This window comes from Biomphalaria glabrata, chromosome 8 (genome assembly GCF_947242115.1).
Source record: "Biomphalaria glabrata chromosome 8, xgBioGlab47.1, whole genome shotgun sequence".
Taxonomy (NCBI): domain Eukaryota; kingdom Metazoa; phylum Mollusca; class Gastropoda; family Planorbidae; genus Biomphalaria; species Biomphalaria glabrata.
The window spans coordinates 19,345,481-19,367,324 of record NC_074718.1 but is presented as its reverse complement, the minus strand read 5'-3'; the positions used below and the strand labels follow the sequence as shown (position 1 = coordinate 19,367,324).

Below are 21,844 nucleotides of genomic sequence, written 5' to 3'. Positions count from 1 at the left end.
TTAGAACTATGTGTAGACTGGTGATATATATTTATTTATTTGTTTTTTAAGTTTAGGCCTATGTGTAGACTGGTGATATATATTTATTTATTAGCTTTACCCACCGGTTTCTGCCACTGCTTTTGATCGCCGACTTATCACAGTATACTCTTGTTTGAAAACTCCAAAATGCCTCAGGGCCAATCAAATATGAGCCCACTTCTCATTCATTGCCAACTCATGCGCAGCCGGTTGTGACATTAGATCGATTACTTTCAGTTTATTTATTTACTGGGACATTTAATAGTGAGGGAATACGTCAACAAATAAAAAGTGAGGCGAAGAAAACACAACTCGGCCAAGGTCCCACACATACTCCATGAATCGAAGCCTAGATGTAATGCTCACCCACAAAACTTTTGGCCTGTGAGTGGAAATATCCGTGATACTCATGTTTCGCTACGCTAGAGTAATTCAAAGGCTATAACAGTTTCGACGGAAACCTTTGTGTAACCTCATTCTAACGCTAGCCTACACCCCCTTCATCTGTCCTAATTATATATCTAAACCAACCTTTATAACTTTTTTGTTTCACATGTTTTCCGGTTTTCTATACACCTCCATGATTAGCTTATATTGTATTCGTGGTCGAGAAGCTAAGTTCGCTTGATGGGGGCTCGAGGTTCGACACCTAACTTGAGCAGAGTTGTGTTAGCTGAGCGCACGGAAAACCTTCTCCCAGATACCCCCTCCACCCACTGGTCCACAAATGAGATTGGACTAAAAGCGCTCTGAGCATGCTATAAGCATGAAAGTAGTGCCATATAAAAGCCATAATATATTTATATAAAATCATAAACTTCGAATTTATTTATTTCTAATTATAGTGACGTGAAGAGGAAAAAAACATTTTAAAAAATCACACGTTTGATTTTTTTTCTCTCCATATTTACGCCTAAAGGTCGAAGGTTTTCCTAGCGAGATATAGCAAGAAAACATTTCCCTTTGTGGAAGTGAACATTTTCTCCACTGGGTCTAGTCCAAAGTATTTCAAAGAAAGGTAGCATCGTGGTCACTGCTCGTTCAGCTTGGATAGTTCTTAGAGTCATGACTTCAAAATGTGTCGCATGCGGAGACAATGGCTGATTCGACACGGAAGGAAGCAAATGTTCAAATAATCATATCTGTCCTGTCAACATGTTTAGGACAAATACTAGTTAGGTGTAGGCAAAAAGTATGCTATTTAAATATGTTATTAACATGAGAAAAAATAGTTCAAATACATTTACAGGATTAACTAAGGTACATGGGTATACAATCCCACTCATGGGAAATCCAAATGAAGTCACGACCTGCTCAAATGAGATCCAATAGCATAAATCCCCCAATTCATATTTTTCACTCACATGGACCCATTGTAAGTTGTCGTCGACCCCTGAGGGTCGCTCCATCCCACTTTTTCACTGCCTTATAACATTCCTTTTCACCTACTTTTCTTGGTACACATACATAACTCATTCATATCAATTTGTTTTGATAAAGTGTCATCGACTGCAAGTTACTGGCTTACACCAGAATGTAATTCACTGTTTTCTACTATTAAACATTTGTATTTGGTATTTAGGAAAAGTTATTTTGGCCTATATTAGATCTATGCTGACTTCTTCATTCCTGTTTTATATTCAGCACTTTCCCTCTTGACAGCATACAGAAAAAAAAAGTGTAGCCTTTAGAGAACAAGTGCGTTTTAAGAAACACATTATCGTAACGGCACATTTTGTCAGCAATACTTTTTTTACCAAGTTTACACATGTATACATTCTAACAGTTGTGTTACTTTTGCATGCTCTTTAAAAGTTATTTCAAAACTATTGACAGGTTATAGCAATAAAACAATGTATTAGATATTTGCACACGAAACACACTTCCCAGCAGTGTAAGGTTATGAATGGTTTAAATACTTTTTGGTCTCAAGTTTTTATTGACATTTTGTGTTATTTGTCCGTTTTCCAAAATATAAATGTTTGCTGTAGAATTATTTAAGTACGATGCATATCTGCTAAAGCCACTCTTGGAGATGACCAGTACATCACAGAGACTCAACAATAACTGGTCAATTAAAGCGACTTCCAATCCACTGCAAACACTTTGTCCGTTTCTCTGACGATCTATGTGCATGATTTGACCGCCATAGTCAATGAGACGATCACCAAAAAAGAGCAAAGATTCTTTTCTGACATAATCGTAGTCGGTGGCAACAAAAAAGTACGGATCTAGACTAACACGGCTTTTGGCTAACATAAATCTGTGCAAAGTTGGCAAATCTGTCATTTTAAAATTATACAGATCCTCATCCATCGGTATCGTAGGATTTTTTCCTATTCTGACATGACCACATATTAATGTGGAATTATCAATGTCATAGAGAGACCTGATTTGCTGTCTGGTTTCTATTGGTTTGTTTATAAGGCCTTTTTTAATCAGAAAACTGGAACCCACAATATGTTCAATATCTTTAAGTAAGATGAGCGAGGGTTTCATAAGATCATTCCAAGCCCACCTGAATCTATCTCTAGCATCCAGCAGCACTTTCCAATGTTTGATTCTAGGTGAATAGGAAGAAAATCTCATCACCCTGTCGTAAAAATCAGAATTGGTCCGAACAAAAACAACTTTATAAGGAAATTTTTGATTGAAATCCCCAGACTTGAGGTTTTGAAAAAATCTATCATTGTTCATGGAATTGATTTCCGTACTCTTCAACTCTTTCAAAGTGGTGTCTATTTGCCAGTCTACTCTGTTGGGCACATAAAAGTTGGACAGGTCACAAGGCGTGCTCATTACAATTTTAAATTGGCGGCCCAGAATTTTAGAGACAAAATATAGCGACGTTATTCCTCTTTGCCTATCGCCCCATCCGCCACAAAATAGCGTCGAGTCACAAAGATAGACAAGATATCCAGGCTCTGTATTGTTTTGTTGAGAATCAGCTTTAGCTGGGGAGTTAATTGCTGCTAGATTTTCATCGTCAGAGCTTTGAAACTGCTTTAATGTGACCGTCAACAGTGCCAAAGAGGATGTGACCGTTGGTGTTAGAAATGTACGTTCCTTGTCATGTTGTTGATTTGAAACCAAAGGATTTACCGCTACAGTCTTCTGATCAGTTCGGTTGCTTGGAAAGTCGGCTTTTATGCTTAGATCTGATTCGAACATTATCTCCCTTACATAATCATTGAACTTAGAACGACTTTCAAAGAAAGCATCCTCTGCTCTTCTCGTCATGTACATGAAGTACATGATCCAAGCACACAATGATGTGATCAGCAAACAAATTACTTTGACTAATGTTCTGTTAGAAATCTGAAATAAAGAAAGACAATGTTATTAGCGGCTTCAGATAAATCATCCAACTGCTCAAATATTTAAAAACATACGTTAAAAATAAAAACTTCCGAAACAATTTTCTTTTTTTTTCTTGGCAAATGGTGCATTAAAATAAAAAGTAAAAAAAGTAAAAAAAACATTGTTTTCAAAGATTCTTATATTAAAACGCCTTTAAAAAGTGTTGGATGTGAATTTCACTTCAGTTCATACTAGATCTAAGCCAGTTTTTCTGAAACTGTTTTATAGTGGTGAGGATCTAGGACTCTGCTTCATAAAGTAGTATTGGCTTAACAATGGTGGTGCTTATTTCCCTAGATTCCTAGGTGTTCTTCCAGCTGATGGAAAGCTGTTTGGAACAATGTCATTCATCACAAAAAATGTTCTCATTGATACACATACATCTAGAAATGTTCTTTTGGTTGAACTATAAACCTCGGAAAAACAGAAGTCCTGTTCCAGAAGTCAATCAATCAAATCTAAGCTCCAAAGATCACCGGACACTCACTTCACGTGGTGGCTGAGCGGTAAAGCGTTTAGCGTCCGAACCGGGGGTCCCGGGTTCGAATCCTGGTGAAAACTGGGATTTTTATTTCGGGATCTTTGTGCGCCTCTGTGTCCACCAAGCTCTAATGGGTACCTGACATTAGGGAAAAGTAAAGGTGGTTGGTCGTTGTGCTGGCCACATGACAAACTCGTTAACCGTAAGCCACAGGAAACAGATGCCCTTTACATCATCTGCCCTATATAAAGGGGAACTTTGACTTGACTTAACGTGGTAGACCACTTCACATATCTAGGAAGCATAGTAGACCTAATGTTCTTTGAGTTGGCAGTGTCGTTCATGAAGTGTTTCCAGAGATCCTGGAGTCGTTACATGTAGGCTATATATACACGAATTGCTCGTATTGCAGTATAGCATTAATTGGTCAAGCGTCTTTGTTAATTTATTGGACAATCATTAATTAGTAATAAATAAAATAAATTATGGTTTTTATATAGCGCTACTTTCATGCTTAAAGCATGCTCAAAGCGCTTTGGTCCAATCTCAGTTGTGGACCTGTGGGGGGGGGGGGAGGGAGGGAGGGGGTATCTCCGTGCTGCCTTCAGGCGCTCAGTTAACAATACTCTGCCCGAGTCGGGTGTCGAGCCTCGAGCCCCCTTCATAGGTAGCCAAGCCAAGTTCCAGAGCACTTCGCCTCTCGACCACGCTTCCCTCATGTCCATTTCGTCGCTTTGAAATGCCAGCTGCATACAAGGCACGGGTAGGTTAGTTCATGGGCGTAGCCGGGGGGGGGGGGTTAGTGACTGATTCTTTGCTTTGATTTTGTTTATTTTAGGTGAGATTTTAATAATAAACCATCACTTGCGCCAGCACAGCCAATAGGGTTTGTTGCTGAACATAAAATTTATATATGTGTCAGACGCGAATAGCCCAATTTTCAGTAAAAGAAATTACAAAAAGTCATTTCTCTATAGAAGAAGTTACGAAGGCTATATAAAATACAACCACAGACCTATATATACTACAATAAATATAGGTTTTTGATTGCTAGTTTCGATTTATTTAGGTAGGTGCTGTTTTACTATTACATACCAAGTATTAGAGTTTAGACAAACCCAGGTTTATTTCTTGAGCAACGCTATTAGCTAACACCTCATATCATCTCTCCATTAGTATATTTACATATATAATCTAATTCTAGTCTAGATCTATATATAAAAATCGAATAGATCTAGTAATAGTATAGATTCTATCTTGAGACTCGATTGCCGAGTCTAGCCTATGCTATGCCTATAGTCAGTTTTTATAAGAAAAAAGTCTAGATACTAATAAAGACTAAAGTTTTTTAATTATTAGATTATTAGAATTAATTAGATATAGACATAGACATAAGACATAGATCTAATAATACTGTTATAAACCTGGTGGTGGCACAGATGGGGGTAGTGGTGTAAGTGTAGTCAGCCGACGCAAATCGCCCCAGGCCAGCGCTAGACGAGCGGTCAACCGTGACGAGTTACGACGGTCAGCCGAGACGAGTATCAACATGAAGGTTTGAGTAGGATCGACGTCGTGAACAGAGCTCAGGAGCGTCACGAGGGTTGTAGTCATCTGACCACCTAGAAACGTCGAGGGGCGTTCTGTCCGGTTCGAGAAGGCCAGTAGGGACCCTATATAAGAGCGGAGGTGTCGCAGTCAAGACGGTTGAGAAAGCGGTTTCACGACAGGAGTTCAGAACACGGTCGACTACAGCACAGTTCAACGGTGTGGTTCTGTACGGAGCATTACGACAGTTCAGTGCGGAGTAGGCCTACCCATTAGGAGAAAAACGACCCCTTTACTCAAGAAAAATTTAAGAAACTAGAACTGACACAAAATAAACAGTGACATTCATAACAAAATAATATTCAAATTGATTAGAGTAACACCTTTTTAAGTAATCATTTAAAGTTTAAGATCACTACATTTTTTTTCAACAATTACTTTGTGTATTAAATTGTGTATCGGAAAATGCCGGGTACATGAAATAAGCTAGTCCTAAAAAAACAACACAGATCTTGGGTAAAATAGTCATAAAATAAAAAAATAAAAAAAGCGACTTCCGGCCCAATACTTTTTAATCAAAGAAACGAAACGGACTAGTCCAACAAACCCTATTGGGTTTTGAATTTTATAAAACAAACTAATAATAATAACGACTATCCCCAAATTCCAAGTGCACAGCCAAGGAAGATTTTGATTTTAAAACCCCCTCCGAAATTTGTTTACGATAAAACCCGCTCTTCAATATAAGACTAAAGCATGCATCAGTCACCTAATTCTATGAGCGGGGTTGAAACTAAAAAATACCTCCTCAATATAAAAAAAAGCAAATTACACACTCAAAATTATATGAGCGTAGCCAAAGGGGAGTTTGAGTTTAAACCCCCTCCCATGGGGTTTGAAGCTAAAAAAATAACTCTTCAATATAAAAAAAAAATGCAAATTATACACTAAAATTTCTATGAGCGTAGCCAAAGGGGTTTTGATTTTTAACCCCCTTTCTCCAGCGGGCTTTAAGTTTAAAACCCTTCTAGATGGTTTTGAGTTTGAAATCCCCCTACAAATAGTTTTGAGGTGTAGAACCCCTCTCTTCAATATTATAAATAAAGCAAACTACAGTCACCAAATTGTATGAGATTTTTTAGTTTAAAACCCCCCAACAGATGATTTTGACGATAAAACTTTTCGATATAAAATCTGAAACAAACTACAGTCACCTAATTTTAAGAGCATAGCAAAGAGAGTTTACAAATTTCTACCAGTCGCTAGGCTCCATTAATAAAGTGCAGTGAATAGCATGGAAGTCATCTGCCGAAATTGAAAAAAAAAAAGACTAAATATGGCTAAGACGGATTTTAGGAGTCAGTTATAGAGATCCGGTCTTAATCAAGGAAATCCTATGCCGATCTGAAAGTCGACCCTTAGTAAGGTTGTAACAGAGTGTCGCATGAGGTTTGCGGGACATTTTCTCCGACAAAATGAATTACGCATAAGAGTTGCGATAAGGCCATTACGAGAAAAGCGGAAACAGGGATATCCTAGTTCAACTTGCCGCCACACTTTTATGGAGGTCCTCAGAGCAGTGGACACCAGGTGGGAAGAGGCTTCAGACATTGCCAGTGACAGATTTTGTGGAGGCAGGTTGCCGCCCAATGCGCCTAACGGCGCGGGAGATCTACGTCCTATGTAAGTAAGAATAGCAGATTAGGTTTTGGAACTAAAAATTTTAATAGCAGGATAATGCATTATAGATACCTTAGAATATGCATTTTTTTTGGCTTTAAATACCGGAAATAAATCTTGGCGATGGGGCTCCCCCCCCCCCCCACGAACTCCGCTGGAGAAGCTTACAGCGCTCCTTCAGACCACCTGGGTGGCAAGTGTGGGGTGTCTACAATTTTCTCACTAACTCCAGGAGAACCTATTCTAAGATACAATAAACGTCTTCCGAAAGAAAGAAGGGTCAGAATGTAATAAAGATCTATTAAGTACACACACACACAAATATATATATATGTGTGTGTGTGGCGGGGGGGGGGAGAGAGAGAAAAATCCCCTCCAACCCCCCCAAAAAAAATCCAGGCTACGCCCATGGGTTAGTTACGTAACAAAGTTGCCGGCTTTTCAGCGGCCCCCGTAAGGGTAAAAGCCGCTATTAGGTTTGTGCAAAATGTCCGTCTGTCACACTCAGATCTCGAAAACTAGAAGAGATATCAAAAATATTATTTCACCAAGCGATGCGGCTTGAAAAGTTTAGGCGCAACGGCTACTTTTGGTTTTCTAAAAGCAAACCGTTTAATTTATAAAATTAATTATGCAAGCGTTTTTTTCATAAAAATACACCGATTCTTAAACAAGTAAATGTAAGGGAGGCAATGTTACAATATATTAACAAAGAAAAACATAAGAGGCTTATTTTTGTGCGTTTTGTCGGTCGGTCGGTTTAAATAAAAAAAACAATAACTCTATAGGCTATTGAAAATCTGATTTACCCTTTAATGTTCCTCCCGTAACATCTCAATAGTTTTAAGTATTTACAATTGATTGTTCCAGATGTTTTTGTGCAAAACTAATCAATGCCAATGAATGTTTGTTTGCTCTTCTAACCTATATTACATTTAATTTCCATGCTTAAACGTTGCAAAAACACATATGTTGTTCCGTTTTTTTTTTATGTAAATAGCATATAAATGTTAAATCAAAATCACTATCCTGACTGTAATATTAAATGTAAAAAGTTCCGGATATTGTTTTATAAAAAATGAATTATGTTAAATGATTGTTTGAAATCGCATAATTGACAAGTATCAATTTTTGAAATCGCATAATTGACTAATATTACACTTAGGCCTATATTCATTGATAATACGTTACTATAGTTTAGTTATCGATATCAAATTGTTCCGTATTTTCATGTTTAAACAAATTTCTAAAATATAGACGTATTTTACATTGAATTTTCTTGCTGAAACATTACAAAAGTTTTTTAATCGATAAAGAATGTTCCGGATTTTGTTTTGAAAAGAAATCGACCTACAATACTTACATTTTCTACAAATCGTCGCGAAAAATGTCCGAATTTTATATGAAAAATCTACTAACGCCAAATAGCCGAAATATCTCTTCTAATTAATAAAACAAATAATCTTCACATTTACGATAAAATGTTTTTCAGGATTTTTATGAAAAATATTTTATCTCTATTTTTATGTAAAATCTCACTTCTCTCTTACAGTACCTTTAATTTTCTAGCTAAAACGTTACAAAATCTAATTGTCGTTAATATTATGTTACGATTTTTTAGGAAAACAACTTCCAAACACCAAAGTATGGTATGAAAATCTTTCCACAAGGCTGCGGTACATCTAATTTTTATACAAGACCATCCCAAAAACTTAATTAACGGTGTTACATTGATCTGGAATTCTCTTTTTCTCTTACTATTTATAAAAACATCTGGAACAATCTATTATATATACTTAAATCTATTGCGTTCATACTTTAATAATTTTTTTTCTATCGTTGCTATAGAAAAATATTTTTTTTTTCATTTTTCAAGTATTTTATTGCAATTAAGACAAAATATTAATTCAGACTTAGAAAATGTAAGCAAGAAGTTGTACGTGGTGTAAGTAATAAGCAGGACAAGTTTGATGGAATTCATATTTTTTACTACTCCTTCTTGCTTACATTTTCTAAGTCTGAATTATTAAAAAAAAGGTTATACTATATTTAGAAACTAAATGCTAGAAAATGTTCTGGTATGATTGATTTACACATTGTATATTTTTATTTGGCAATAGCTTAAATAGTTTTAGAGCCTTAGCGATTTAAAAACAATAAACAAAAATCCAATATGGCGGCCGTTGCCATGATAACCATTATAAGAAAACAATTTTAACCACATTTTTTTTATGGTTATTCATAGAGATTATACATATAAAGTTTAGAGTAATTTGATCAATTAATTAAAAAAAAGGTGTCAAGTGTCCCACATAGCCTTAAGTTGTTTTTCTATATTCACATGAAGAACAGACCAGACTGACAGACAAAACGCACAAAAAAAATGCGGCTTTGATCCTGCTTAAATAAATTCTATTAGAACTCAGGGCACCAATGCTGTGCTGGACTGATTATCTCGACGTCCAGGGTTCATACCCAGCTCGCTGCCATCCCCTATCGTCCAGCGGGAGGTTTGGACAAGGAAGTTATTTATCTTTAATTTTGAAAGAACATTCGAAACATGTAAGACAGAAGAAAAAAATTAACAACGGCAAATAAATCTTTGAAACATTATTACTTTTGACAATCCAAATAAAATCACGTCTTGAATATTCCTTGCGAATAGGCGGATCCGACAGGGATCCAACGGGGCCGCCTCTGAGTTTGTAATCTTGATTTTTCTTCGCTCTCTACTGCAAATACTGATGAAACCCCCCGCCCTTGGCTATGCTCATGAAATTTGGTGACTGTAGTTTGCTTTAGTTTTTTTATTAAAGAGGGACGATCAAGAGCTAGCGTTTCCGAGTTGTCAATTTCACATTCTTTGAGGGAGCACTTGACGGTGTCTTTGTATCTCTTGTGTTGAGAGCTTTTGACGGTGTCTTTATATCTCTTCTTATGTTGAGAGCTTTTGACGGTGTCTTTGTAGCCTATCTCTTGTGTTGAGAGCTTTTGACGGTGTCTTTATATCTCTTCTTGTGTTGAGAGCTTTTGACGGTGTCTTTCTCTCTCTTGTGTTGAGAGCACTTGATGGTGTCTTTGTATCTCTTGTGTTGAGAGCACTTGATGATGTCTTTATATCTCTTGTGTTGAGAGCACTTGATGGTGTCTTTATATCTCTTGTGTTGAGAGCACTTGATGATGTCTTTATATCTCTTGTGTTGAGAGCACTTGATGGTGTCTTTGTATCTCTTGTGTTGAGAGCACTTGATGATGTCTTTCTCTCTCTTGTGTTGAGAGCACTTGATGATGTCTTTATATCTCTTGTGTTGAGAGCACTTGATGATGTCTTTATATCTCTTGTGTTGAGAGCACTTGATGATGTCTTTCTCTCTCTTGTGTTGAGAGCACTTGATGATGTCTTTATATCTCTTGTGTTGAGAGCACTTGATGGTGTCTTTATATCTCTTGTGTTGAGAGCACTTGATGGTGTCTTTATATCTCTTGTGTTGAGAGCACTTGATGGTGTCTTTATATCTCTTGTGTTGAGAGCACTTGATGGTGTCTTTATATCTCTTGTGTTGAGAGCACTTGATGATGTCTTTATATCTCTTGTGTTGAGAGCACTTGATGATGTCTTTCTCTCTCTTGTGTTGAGAGCACTTGATAATGTCTTTATATCTATTGTGTATTTTGATAGCGCTTTCCAGTACACAACTCCCCATAAAAAAGTCGTTTGGAGAGGCGATTTTCAGACATACGAACTACATGTCCGTACATGGACTACATATCCAGCCCATATTCGTGGGAAACTTTGTTTGCTGTGACAATGAAACTGTTTATCTGTAACAAGTGTAAGATCTCAAAATCCATTATGTGATCAAATCAATTCGTTGGACAGATTGTTTTTGGCTGAGGTGGAAGGAGTTGAGCTTTTGGATGTGGTAAGAATATAGGCTAGTGCAGGACTCATATAAAAGTAATCGAAGGACTACATGTCAACTTTCAGTTTTGTGGATGTGGTAAGAATATAGGCTAGTGCAGGACTCATGTAAAAGTAATCGAAGGACTACATGTCAACTTTCAGTTTTGTGGATGTGGTAAGAATATAGGCTAGTGCAGGACTCATGTAAAAGTAATCGAAGGACTACATGTCAACTTTCAGTTTTGTGGATGTGGTAAGAATATAGGCTAGTGCAGGACTCATGTAAAAGTAATCGAAGGACTACATGTCAACTTTCAGTTTTGTGGATGTGGTAAGAATATAGGCTAGTGCAGGACTCATGTAAAAGTAATCGAAGGACTACATGTCAACTTTCAGTTTTGTGGATGTGCTGCCGAGTTCTTTCCGTGACCTTGTTCTTGAAGTCTGCCAAAGGAGGCCGCGATGGCACGTGCTACACGAAAGTTAAAGCTAACTTTCATTGTCTTACATTCTAACTTACTTTCTCTTATCTCTTAGAGCCTGGCTAACTTTCATTGTCTTACATTCTAACTTACTTTCTCTTATCTCTTATAGCCGGGCTAACTTTCATTGTCTTACATTCTAACTTACTTTCTCTCATCTCTTATAGCCGGGCTAACTTTCATTGTCTTACATTCTAACTTACTTTCTCTCATCTCTTATAGCCGGGCTAACTTTCATTGTCTTACATTCTAACTTACTTTCTCTTATCTCTTAGAGCCCAACTTACATTTTCTTATTTCTTACAGCCTGACTAACTTTCATTCTCTTATATTCTAACTTACTTTCTCTTATCTCTTAGAGCCTGGCTAACTTTCATTCTCTTACATTCTAACTTACTTTCTCTTATCCCTAAGAGCCTGGCTAACGTATATATTCTCTTATCACCTTTACTTTTAAACTGATGTAAAATGCATAAAAATGTAGATATAAGTTTATTACAATTGTAGAATCTACTTTCTATTGTCAAAACATAAGTTCATCAAATTTACATTCTCTTTAGAATTGCCTCCAGTTCATTGTAGCTCTATAAACACGTACACATATACAATTACACAAGCTGGCCTGAAGGATAAGAGTTAATGAAACTTAATGATGAAAAAACAACTCGACAAATATCATAATTTTCATAGAAAATCTTTAAAAAATCTATAATTGTTAAATTCATGGGCCGCATTCGAGTTAATTTTAATTGATTCATAATTTTTTGTTCAGCTCATCTAGATTATTCAGCTAGGGAAAAAGGAAATAGTTGTACAATTGAGAGATTGTGTGATTCTGATTGCATGAGAAGCAGAGTTTGGTTCTGGTTCTCAGGCGTTGCAAATACAATTAAATTTGACTTACCAGGTATGCCATTTTAAATTTGTTCCTTTGCGATTTACCATTGAATTGGATTTTATTTCGATACATATTTCACTGAAAAAAAAAAAGAAAAAAAAAATCAAATAAAAAGTTACAACACAATTTCCATTACACTTATTTGGACTTTATCAGTTAGCGAAGTAGTGTATTTCCAAACTATGAACTATTGGTGTCAGACTCTCCCTTCCTTTGCTCATCCAACTATTCTATGTCTAGCACCTTTGTTATTTTGTTTGTTTGTTGTTGTTGTTTGGCATCCTTTAATCATAAGCATACATATTACAGATAGATACAGTCAGCACTTAGGACCAAATATGTAATAAGAGAAGATGATTCAAATCTAACGAAACTAAGGGACTGCATCGATCAGGACACGGACGTGTACGTCACTTAACGTCCTTACGTTTCATCCCAAGGCAAGCCATGTACTGGTATTAGGTACCGCAACGATTTCTTTACATATGCAGACAAATAACGCATTTTCCAAACACCCCATTAAATCACCCATTCCCGTTCCCCACGCTACATTTATTTTGGCATTGTGCCTTCTAAATAAAAGGAAATATCAATTTGGTTTTATTAATTGTAATCGTTTAACTCCTTTTGAATGTAGACAAACGACAAGGCTACAAAGTATCATTATTAGGATTTCTTTCGAGCGCTTCTAAAAGGAAGTGAAAATGACGTAAGGCAAATACAATTAAGTGGACTTAGGAACAAAGAAATAATTGGCTTTAGAAATACAGAATTTTTGTGCTATTTCTTTGAATGATTTATTATTATATATTAACTGCGCCTTCATGGGGAATTACCGAAAATAAAATACCAAGTTTTTTATAGAAAGCTTGCGGCTTTTCTCGAATTGCGGTGTTCAGGCTGCGAATCTGTCAGAACCGCGTCTCTTTGTTGATTAAAAGATCTCAGTCAGTAGTGCTAGTTTACAAATCTAATATAGATTGGAGTTCTGGGGAAGCTCTTTGATTAGTTTCTGAAGCGTTTTTTTTTTACTTCGGTAATCATGACCTAATCATGACCTAATCATGACCTAATCATTACTAATCTACTATTAGCTTGCATTCTCTCCATGAGTGGAAAACGTTATTGTAGTTGGAAAACGGAAATTGAAAAGTTTAAAGTTTATGTTTATATTGGAGACTTAATCACTCGCTAACTGACCACTCAGTGAAAACTGGTTTAACGGTTTCAGTTTCAGAATGACTTCATCTTCGTAAAATTTAACTTGGCTTAGGCTACGTCTTTTCATCAATTTAAATGTATTTAAAAACATACATGTTTACTACTAGACTAGAGCTAGAATAATTGCCAGGCAAAGCTGACTGGTTGACTCCTTGCAGTCATGAAAGATGACAAGAAATGACTAGACATCATACACCACCATCAGCTTCATAAAGTAGGAATGGATTTTTCAAGTACTGTGTGACCAATAAGGTAGTTATTTTTTTCCTAAAATATAATACATGAAAAATCAGATCGTTTGAGCCGTTTTCGAGACACACGTACAAAGTACAAGTTCCCGCCTTTCGAGCCCATGAAGAATGTGCAAGCTTATAGGAGGACTTGGAAACAAAAACACGGAATATATATATATATATAGAATTAGAGATATCACTGGCTAACTCATTCGCTAATTAATCAACTATTGCTCATTTAGACTTTATTTACAAATATAATTTTGTACTCAGTTCTTCTAAGAACTTTTCCCATCCTGTGACCTACTGACACTGTTTGCAAATAAACACAATGAACATTTGTATTACATTTCTTTTTTACAATTACCAAAAACAATTTGAATTTTCCCTTTAGCATACATTGCACTAATAGAATACTACATCCCTGTAAACACATTTGTAGAATAAACCGGAACAATAAATTCTTCCAATCTCTGTGGCATTTCACATTTCGAGAAGATTATTTTCCCTTAGCAACTTCTTGTGTGACTTCAGTGGCAGGGCCGCCACTACCTAGTGTGTAATGTGTGCAGTGCACGCAGGCGGCCAAATTTTTGGGGCGGCCAAAACGTTATTCAAAGGTTGACTTTTTAAAAAATTTAAAACTAAATGAATGGTCTTTGTACTAAACTGAAAGAATTGTAAATTTTTTTTGTTACAAAACATAAGCCTAAAATATTAAATATTGCAAATAAATTCTTTCAGAAGCCTAAATTAAATTTCTTACCAGCAAGGAAAAAGCTGAAATTATTTTCTAGACTTAAGATCCTATAAAAATTTCGATAATATTATGGGAACAAAAGAACTTGCTTGTGTTCTAGACGCTGATGCTGAAGGAAATAAAAGAAAAAGTAAATAGGATTGATTTCGAATATCTTGATGCCCTGTAAAGAGACCAATCCTTAATACATATCCACAGTCACATATTTGTAGTCATCAGACGCTATTTTAATACAGCTAATAAGTGGAAATTGAACCTGAAGGAAACTATATATATATATATATATATATATATATATATATATATATATATATACATGGGCGTAGCCAGGGGGGGGGTTCAACCCCCCCCCCCCCGAAATGAAATCCCCCCCCCCCCGAAGGGGGGGAGTCGGAATTTAGTGACTGATTTTTTGCTTTGATTTTGTTTATTTTAGGTGAGATTTTAATACTAAACCATCACTTGCCCCAGCACAACCAAAAGGGTTTTGAGTTTAAAACCCCCTACCAGGGGGTTTTGAGTTTAAAAACCCCTACCGGGGGGGGGGGTTCGAGTTTAAAACCCCTACCAGAGGGGTACGAGTTAAAAAAAAACCTACTAGGGGTTTTGAGTTTAAAACCCCCTACCAGGGGTTTTGAGTTTTAAACCCCCTACCTGGGGTTTTTGCAGTTAACTCCCCCTCTTCTATAAAACAAAACAAAAAAAAATGCAAACGAAAATCCCCTAATTCCAAGAGCACAGTTAAGGAAGATTTTGATTTTAAAACCCCGTCTAAAATTTACGATAAACCCCCTCTTTAATATAAAAAAAAAGCAGCTAATTACTCACTCAAAATGTTATGAGCGTGGCTAAATTGTTTTGACTCAGTTTTGAGTTTAAACCCCACTTCAGCGGGGTTTGAAGGTAAAAAATATCTCTTTAATAATAAAAACAAAGCAAATTATACACTAAAAATGTTATGAGTGTAGTCAAAGGGGTTTTAAGTTTAAACTCCCCTCCAGTGGGGTTTGAGGACAAATTTAAATACATCTTCAGTGTAAGAAAAAAAAAGCAAATTACGCACTCAAAATGCTATGAACGTTGCCGAAAGGGGTTTTGAGTTTAAACTCCCATTCAGAGGGGTTTGGTGCTAAAAATACATCTTCAATATAAAAAAAAAAAGCAAATTACACACTAAAATTATTTGAGCGTAGCCAACCCATCGGGGGTTTTGAGTTTAAACACTTCTTCTACAGATGGCTTTTTTTTAAAGTTTAAAACCCCTCCAGATGGTTTTGAGTTTAAGATCCCCCTACAGAGCATTTTGAGGTGGAAAACCCCCAACAGAAGATTTTGACGTTAAAACTTCTCTTTTCGATATAAAATCTAAAGCAAACTACAGTCACTTAATTCCAAGAGCGTATTCAAGAGAGGTTACACATTTTTACCAGTGGCAGGGCTCCATTAATAAACTGCAGTGAATAGTCATCTACCGAAATCGAAAAACACTAAATGTAGCTCAACAAAAATGGCTAAGACAGATTTTAGGAGTCAGTTATAGAGATCGGGTCTAAATCAAGGAAATCCTATGCCGAAATGGGAGTCGACCCCTTAGTAAGATTGTGAGAGAACGACGCATGAGGTTTGCGGGACATGTTCTCCGACAAAATGAATTAAGCATAAGAAGAGTTGCAATGAAATCCTAGTACAACTTGACGCCACTATTCATGGAGGTCCTCATAGTAGGTGGGAAGAGGCTTCAGACATTACCAGTGACAGATTTTTATGGAAACAGCTTGACGTCAAATGCTCCGAACAGCGTAGGAGGGTCTAAGTCAGTAAGAATAACACATTAGGTTTTTGAAATAGAACTTTTTAATAGCAGGAAAATGCACTGTAGATACCTCAGAATATGCATTTTGTTGGTTTTCAATATCAGAAATAGTGCTTGGCGGCGGGGCTTCGCCCCGCGCTGGAGGAGCTCCTAGTGCTCCCCCAGACCCCTTTGCTAGTAATGTCCGAGAATCTACAATTTTTCCACTAACTCATGGAAGAACCTATTCTAGGGCACAATAAACGTCTTCCGAAAGAATGAAGTGTCAGAATGTAATAAAGATTTTATACGCACACACACACACATAAATAGATATAATTTTTTTTCGCCGGGGGGGGGGAGAAAAAAAATTCACCCCCCCCAAACCCCCCCCCCCCCCCGAAAAAAAATCCTGGCTACGCCCATGTATATATATATATATATATAATTACTAAAAAAAAATGTAGGCCTTTAGATCTATATCAATACATTTTAAATTACACGAATTAAGAAAAATTCTCTCTGTTAGATTCATGTGATAGAAAGGTTCCTGTCATTAAGTATGTGTTTAATTGCATAAATAACTATTTGGTCATACCGTGAGATAGGTAGTTCCTTTCACTTGCTCTATTGTAAAAAATGTGCAGCTCACTAACTCTAACCTAAATACAAAAATTACAAGTATAATATTTTGAAATATAAATTTAGCATATATGTTGAAAAATATCTGTTGGTGTTGCTAGTTATGCTATTGTATTGTATGTTATCGTAGATATGAAATATAATTCTAGTTAAATAAATTGTCATGGGTATTGAATTCTGCTCATAGCAAATACCAAGTTAAGCACATTAATTAGGACTACTATCCTATAGTGTGCCCAGGTACGCACTGGCTATATGGGCATTTGGGCGAATGGCCGATGGGTCTGTACCCAATTGAGCCGCTAGGGTCACCGAAAGGGCCGCATGAATACCAGTAAATTGTTTAAAGATGGTATAATATTCTCTTTAAAAGTAAAGCAGCACTATGAGGGTCGTGATGTAAAAAAACAACATCTTTTACACTTAATAAAGTCTAATACTTATCTAAAGCATTGTCTTTAATAGCCTAGCCTACATCCGTATGTAGTGCTTCTAGTAGACGTCAATTCCTAATACAAACGATAAACAAGAAACTTAAGGCCTTTATTTCTTATAGAGATACAAACTTCACGTTCAAATGAACCTATAAAGGGATCAACAACAACGTTCCAAGTCCTATAAATGATATGTCCAGTCACATACGAATTCTTATTGGCTTGGTAGAGTTGTCGCATGATATCGAGTTGCCCCACTATGAAGTCTTTCATAAATCCATAGTGCATTGAGCATGCTAAAAGCTTGAAATTGCGATAAACAAAAACAATTAGTTAAAATATTCCCAATCGCAAAGATTTATTATGGTTGCCTGGTCGTGCGGTTTGCGCGCTGGACTGTCGTTCGGACTTATCGATGGTCCCGGGTTCAAACCCTGCCCGCTCCCATCCCCCGTCGTCCTGCGGGAGGTTTGGACTACGAAGTAAATTATCTTCAACTATGAAGAAACATCCGAAACATGTCAAACAAAACAAAACATTTGATTCCCTTGAACACAGGAGACATTTTTTGATTTGAATCAAAAGAATCTAAAAAGAAGAAGCAGAAAATAAATACAATAAAAAGCAACTATTGCTGGAAACCTGTGCAAAAGAATGTAGTAAAATGATGAATGTTTTCTCTCAAGCACTAGAGATTCGCCCACCTTATAAAGACATGCATTTATGAATGAACAGGCTCAACGCCTTAAGAAATATTAATGCCAATAGGACAAAGATATTGCTAAAATATGTAACAATCTTGACAGCAGTTTTTACTAAATGTAAGGATATTAAATTTCCTTCAAACAAGTAGACTTAATGTTCTGTTGTGTGAGTAGATAGCATCTAAGATGCACTCAGCCAAACTAGGTTTCCATGCATATGACCTTGTGAGTAAAGTGAAGTTCCTTGCCAGCTTAAGGGCAGATGATGCTAAGGTCATCTGTTTCTTTGGCCAAATCTTAAAGAGCAGATCGTCATGTGGCCAGCACAACGACCAAAATGCGTTTACTTTTCCCCAGCTAATGTTAGGTACCCATTAGAGCTGGGTGGACTCAGAGGCGCCTTAAAGAACCCAAAATAAAAAAATCCCAGTTTTCACCAGGATTCAGGGCCCGCTGGTTTGGAAGCCATACGCTTTATATTTATAACTCAGCTACCGCGCCTGTATGGTAGGACTTTTTTAGCAGCTAGAGATTCCCAATTCTAAGTGTTCTACTTTATTCATTTAGCAATAGAGATTATTATATAGTTTCAAAGTCATATAATTCATTAAGCTAACTACTTTAGATACATTATTAAACTTTACACAATGCTTTTTAGAACAAATAAAGAACAAACCGCCCCTGATTGTACCCTATAGTCAAAACAAGTACAATCCGTCATTAAAAAAAGAAAGATACACTTTCTTCTATCAATTAATATAGACTTTGACATTCAGATTTCAGCAGGACGACAGGAACGTCCAAAGCTCATACCACGTGGCAAGTAAAATTATTTTAAGCATTTTTTAAAATGACAAAGCTTCTATCGACTCCCTGACAGTCTGGTACAGATTTTGTACACCTTATTTCTCCCACTTCCCATTGAAACTAGTTAAGGGGAGATAAGCCTTGTGTAGAGAATTACGTTGTCGACTAAACATTTAAAACTAACAATAGGTATCTATAAGCACTTGTCTAGACCAGTGGCTAGCGTGTCGGTCTTCATAAAGGACGCTGGTGTCCTGAAGTTCGAATTCAATTCCCGCAACATTTTTTTTAAAATGCTTTTAAAAACCTAGCAAAAAACCTTCTCCCAGACCCCCCCCCCCCCCATTGGTCCACACAAGTGAGTGATCCATAGTGCATTGAGAAAGCTAAAAGCATGAAAGTGCGATAAACAAAAACGATTTGTTAAAATATTTCCAATCGCAAAGATTTATTATTGTGATTCTTTATACATTACAAATTAATTCCATGATTGATTCAAACTAATTGATACAATTACTCTTAAAAGTTTTTTTTTATAAAAGTATTTTTTTTTATTTTACTTGTTTTAAATGTCAATTAATCGCATGTGTAGGGTTCAGAATCTAGATATTAAAAGAATAAAGGAATCAATACGTTCAACATTGAAAACTAAAAATGACGGTCTGTCTGTAATTTGGAATTTAATTTTGTTTAAAGTAAACAATTATATAGCATTGCTTCAAAATGAGAAATATAGATCTATAAATCAAACAAAAATATGATCTAACCCCAGAGTGGAAAATAGACTGAATATTTCTTGACGTATTTTACTGAAAAGTTGACCAAAGTGAACTAATTCTATTTAGATCTAGTCACACAAATGTATACTCACTACTAAGTGAACAACTCCAACTTGTGAAGTCTACACTATGCATGTTGATAAAGTTGTTTGAGAATCGTACACACTTTTGTTTTAGTAGAGATGACAAGGCCGACGTTTTAATCACGTATTAAACATTCTGAATCAAAAGTTCTAGTGATAACATTGTTTCGTCTAATTTGAGATGACAATAAAAAATTGCTGTTCATTTAATCATCTCAATGGAACACTTTGAAACACGTTCACAGCCAGCAGCAGACACAAGGCTAGGAGTGGCACAGATAGCCCGTGTGAGCTACATGTGTGTTGTGTTGTAAACACAGTTCACTCACGAGGTGTTTCGACTGCAGGGGTTGCTGGTTAGTCTCGCTTGTAATAGATACCAATGCATTATGAATAGCACCTCTCCCAACTGAAGTAAATAAACAACAAAAGTTGGTTCTAATCATAACGCCATTCGTTGAATACGTTGTGATACTATAGAGGTTGAAAATGTGATACTATAGAGGTTGAAAATGTGATACTATAGAGGTTGAAAATGTTGTGATACTATAGAGGTTGAAAATGATTTTAAGGAATTGAAATGTTTTAAACAAAGGAACATAGACTGCACAAATTTAGCATGCACACACATTTTAAATAAAAGTTGCAGATCACGGTGTTCTTCTTTATTCAACAGATCTGGGTGTTCTAATTTATTGTCTAATTAAGTGCACATGTGTAGCACACTTGCTCCTCTCTTTGTGAGATTGTTCATGCGCTTTTTTTAAGTGAAAAAAAAATACGTTAGCATCAGTCCTGCAACACACACACACACACACACACACATTTGCATCTCTCAGTGGTCTGGCAAGGGATCTACAGGAGATGTGGGGGGGGGGGGGCAGGGACGTAGCCATAAAACCGGCCAAACTTCAAACAATCGCTTTTCAAGCACAATGTCTGGGTTTGTTTGTTTTTTTTTTTAAATATAATTTAAATCTTGTCGGGTTTTGGTAGGTTATTGTGATGTCAGTAGAAACAATCCAAGACATAAAGACTCTCGTTAAAACAACACACAGACTTTGGTAGGTTATTGTGATGTCAGTAGAAACAATCCAAGACATAAAGACTCTCGTTAAAACAACACACAGACTTTGGTAGGTTATTGTGATGTCAGTAGAAACAATCCAAGACATAAAGACTCTCGTTAAAACAACACACAGACTTTGGTAGGTTATTGTGATGTCAGTAGAAACAATCCAAGACATAAAGACTCTCGTTAAAACAACACACAGACTTTGGTAGGTTATTGTAATGTCAGTAGAAACAATCCAAGACATAAAGACTCTCGTTAAAACAACACACAGACTTTGGTAGGTTATTGTGATGTCAGTAGAAACAATCCAAGACATAAAGACTCTCGTTAAAACAACACACAGACTTTGGTAGGTTATTGTGATGTCAGTAGAAACAATCCAAGACATAAAGACTCTCGTTAAAACAACACACAGACTTTGGTAGGTTATTGTGATGTCAGTAGAAACAATCCAAGACATAAAGACTCTCATTAAAACAACACACAGACTTTGGTAGGTTATTGTGATGTCAGTAGAAACAATCCAAGACATAAAGACTCTCGTTAAAACAACACACAGACTTTGGTAGGTTATTGTAATGTCAGTAGAAACAATCCAAGACATAAAGACTCTCGTTAAAACAACACACAGACTTTGGTAGGTTATTGTGATGTCAGTAGAAACAATCCAAGACATAAAGACTCTCGTTAAAACAACACACAGACTTTGGTAGGTTATTGTGATGTGAGTAGAAACAATCCAAGACATAAAGACTCTCGTTAAAACAACACACAGACTTTGGATCCAAACACTGACACAACGTAAGAAAGTTGACCTAAAGCATATCTAAAAATAGTCTTGACATTGGTCTAAGGGCCAAGCCAGAGCTTTTGAATGTGCGATAAAGCATTTTTTGAAACACTAACACGCCAAATAGGATCTTTCTCCTCCTCCTCCTTT

The 21,844-nt window shown here is 36.4% G+C and overlaps 1 protein-coding gene across 2 annotated transcripts; it reads right to left on the bottom strand.

Annotated features, from left to right (window-relative positions):
• Nucleotides 1-860: 860 nt before the first annotated feature.
• LOC106065138 (uncharacterized) lies at nt 861-20,210 on the bottom strand. Of its 2 annotated transcripts, XM_056039012.1 has the most exons (4): nt 19,839-20,210; nt 16,979-17,042; nt 12,381-12,452; nt 861-3,339 (listed from the first exon to the last, which is right to left on the bottom strand). In XM_056039012.1, the coding sequence occupies exons 3-4, from the start codon at nt 12,444-12,446 to the stop codon at nt 1,933-1,935; spliced, it is 1,473 nt and encodes a 490-aa protein (XP_055894987.1). In that variant the 5' UTR covers nt 12,447-12,452; nt 16,979-17,042; nt 19,839-20,210; the 3' UTR covers nt 861-1,932. The 2 variants fall into 2 exon arrangements, with proteins under 2 accessions (XP_055894987.1, XP_055894986.1); XM_056039011.1 differs by lacking the exon at nt 16,979-17,042.
• Between the last annotated feature and the right edge of the window lie 1,634 nt (nt 20,211-21,844).

Coding starts and splice junctions, on each gene's coding strand:
- LOC106065138 (XM_056039012.1), bottom strand. CDS start 12,446: ATGTATCGAAATAAAATCCAATTCAATGGTAAATCGCAAAGGAACAAA. Junction 3,340..12,380: donor AATTTAAAATGGCATACCTG/GTAAGTCAAATT, acceptor TCTTTATTTCAG/ATTTCTAACAGAACATTAGT.